Source organism: Pteropus alecto, unplaced genomic scaffold (assembly GCF_000325575.1).
Source record: "Pteropus alecto unplaced genomic scaffold, ASM32557v1 scaffold134, whole genome shotgun sequence".
Classification (NCBI taxonomy): domain Eukaryota; kingdom Metazoa; phylum Chordata; class Mammalia; order Chiroptera; family Pteropodidae; genus Pteropus; species Pteropus alecto.
The window spans coordinates 885,834-888,404 of NW_006436283.1; the positions used below are offsets into that span (position 1 = coordinate 885,834).

A 2,571-nucleotide genomic window follows, 5' to 3' on the forward strand; every position below is an offset into this window, starting at 1 on the left:
CAAACCTTGTAAAAGGCCATTGGCCCGAGTTTCGCAGTCTCCATGGTGCAGTGGAGAACGCCCTGCGGAAAATGACAAATAAAGCAATAAAAAAAAAGCCGCCCCTCACTCGAAAGGCACAAAGTAACCCCCAGCACCGGCTGCTGGCTCTGCACACTAACGTGGGTGTGACCCAATGGCCAGTGCAGATCACGGCCTGGAATATTCAAAGGTAAACTCAGGACAACACGTGAGCAAAAAGGTCACAGCCGTCCTGTCCGCTGACCGCCTGACCGCTGACGAGGCAAAGCCAGAACCCCTGAGGGCGCACCCAGTGGCAGGCCGACCCGCCTGGCACCCACAGCGGTGGGGGCTGCTGACAGCGGGGAGGGGTGAGAAGGGCAGGGGCAGGGCCTCGGGCGCCAGGAGGACACAGGTGCTGTGCGCACCGTGGGAGTCCCAGCTGGTCTCTGACTTAAAATGGCCCCTCGCCGACTTTCGCTGACTGTGGTGACCCCGCTGCCTCTGTGAACGTGTCTGAGAATCTGATTTAAAGACACGCACAGGGCCAAGGGCTGTTCGGAGGCAGCTGGGGACGGCAACGGGGAGGGATGCAGTCGCAGGCGGAAGGACAGCTGTCACCCACGTCCCAGAACAAGGACACGGGCCCACCACCCGGGTCCCCCAGCCCACGCCCGGGGCTCCGGCCCCCGCTCACCTGATACTCGCCCTTGGAGTTCATCAGACGGGTCTTCAGCACGTCCAGCGGCTGGCACAGAAACGTGGCACACCCACCCTGGGGCAGGGGACATCCCCGCGGGCCTGTCAGGCAGGGCAGGGGTACCCCTGCACCCCTACAGGCCTGCCCCAAAGGCCCCTGGGCTGGACACCCAGGCGGCGTCCCAAGGGCTGCAGGGGGACACTAGGACCCGCTCTCGCCCGGTCACCGGCCGACCTGTGAGCTTTCCCAGCCCGGCACCCACACGCACAGTCTGAGAGGGGCACCCACCAGGGCGGGCCGGCGCCTCGGCCTGCAGGGCCCGGGTCCAGCCCAGGGGCCCTCAGCTCCTGAGACCGGTCACAGACCCCCACGAGCGCCACGCCCGGCACTCACTGCGATGAAGCTGGCGATGAAGTGAGTGACGATGCCGTCAGACAGGTACCCCATGCTGAGGACGAGCTGCTTGGCCTGGTCATAGCAGGACAGCTGTGGGGGTGGCAGAGGTGGTCAGGGTGCGCGGGACGGCCCCCAACTCCACCGAAAGCAGACGGCAGCCCACGATGACACCACCCAGATTGACAAGACACCTTTTCTGCGGTCACCTACACAGTCAGCACTCTTGGGTGGACAGGCGAGGCCGACAGGGAGGGGCCCACCCGAGGTCACACCCCCAGTGCTCGCCTACGGTCCGGGGCCACTGCCTTCCTCTGAGATCTCTCGGAAGGCAGGGGCAGGGCCAGGCCCCCAGGTGTTCCCCGAAAGCCCCACCCCTGCAGCCCTACCTGGCCCACGGTCACCAACATCCCTCGACTAGACGCCATGGTCGCACCCGAGAACAGCTTCTTCAGACCCTCTGCCGGAGGAAGGGGCAAGCTGGGTGCCCACCCCGACCCTCGGCCTGCGCCTGCCCCTGCCCCCTCGGGCCCCTCCCCTGGGCCCTGCCACGCCAAGGGCCTGCTCCGCTCACCTTCTCGGGCCACACGGTACAGGCCGTCCAGGGCGTGCGCGTAGCTGCCAGGGACAGAATGGGCCCACGTGAGGCTCTCCCTGACCTCCGGCTCCCATGGGGACCTCCCGGGAAGAGCCACAGCCCCTTCGCAGGGGTCCAGGGACAACAGCCTCCTCCAACAGCTCAGATGGTCTCCCCCCTCAGGGGGCCTCAGCACCCGAAGACCCCCTGAGTTCTACGAGAAAACACCTCCAGGTGGCTGCCAGCCCTGACGCTGGTCCCGTCGGCGGGCTGCCGCCGAGGGCGGGAGGAGGGGCTGCTGTGCCTGGTCCCTTCCCAGCCCGTCCGCTTGGTGTGCCCTCCCCACGGCTTACCCTCCGGCCAGAGGGTGGACCAGCAGCTCGTGTGGAGCCACATCCCACCTGAACTGACGCCGACACCTGGAGGTCAAGTGTGGCGCCCTCCACGACCAGAGCCTTACCGCTCCCAGAGCCTCTGAAAGGCCCAGGCCCACTCAGACTGCTGGACTGTCCCCCACAGAATGGGAGCGAGGCGTGGGCAGAGGGAAAGTGACCAGTGCCCGATCCCTGCCATTCAGCCCCCAACACCAGATTCCCCTGGTGACCCCAGTACTGATGCACACAGTGTATGTTTCCAAAAGCTGCCAGCCAGCCACCTCGCTCCACTCTGGGTGACCCATAGGTGAGGTGACCCGCTGGCCTTCCTGGCCGGGGCTCCTGCACCCGCCAGCCCCAGCCCAGGGCGGAACTCGGCCCACTACTCACTTTCGGCGCTGATCCTGGGGCAGCTTCATGTCGTTCTGCATCCTGAAACAACCACGCAGGGTCAGAGGGCCGTGGGCCCAGACACGCCCCTGCAGGCCCCAGCGGCAGTGGGGACCGCCCCGCCACCCGCCACGGGC

General features: G+C 66.5%; 1 protein-coding gene across 1 annotated transcript in view; it reads right to left on the minus strand.

Annotated features, from left to right (window-relative positions):
- Nucleotides 1-2,571, minus strand: part of SLC25A10 (solute carrier family 25 member 10) — a 7,401-nt gene that overhangs the window by 1,208 nt on the left and 3,622 nt on the right. The window contains exons 5-10 of the mRNA XM_006912158.3: nucleotides 2,435-2,476; nucleotides 1,668-1,711; nucleotides 1,483-1,553; nucleotides 1,094-1,186; nucleotides 698-775; nucleotides 6-62 (exon numbers count right to left, since the gene is read on the minus strand). Coding sequence (XP_006912220.1) covers nucleotides 6-62; nucleotides 698-775; nucleotides 1,094-1,186; nucleotides 1,483-1,553; nucleotides 1,668-1,711; nucleotides 2,435-2,476 — 385 coding nt within the window. The remainder of the gene's footprint in view (nucleotides 1-5; nucleotides 63-697; nucleotides 776-1,093; nucleotides 1,187-1,482; nucleotides 1,554-1,667; nucleotides 1,712-2,434; nucleotides 2,477-2,571) is intronic.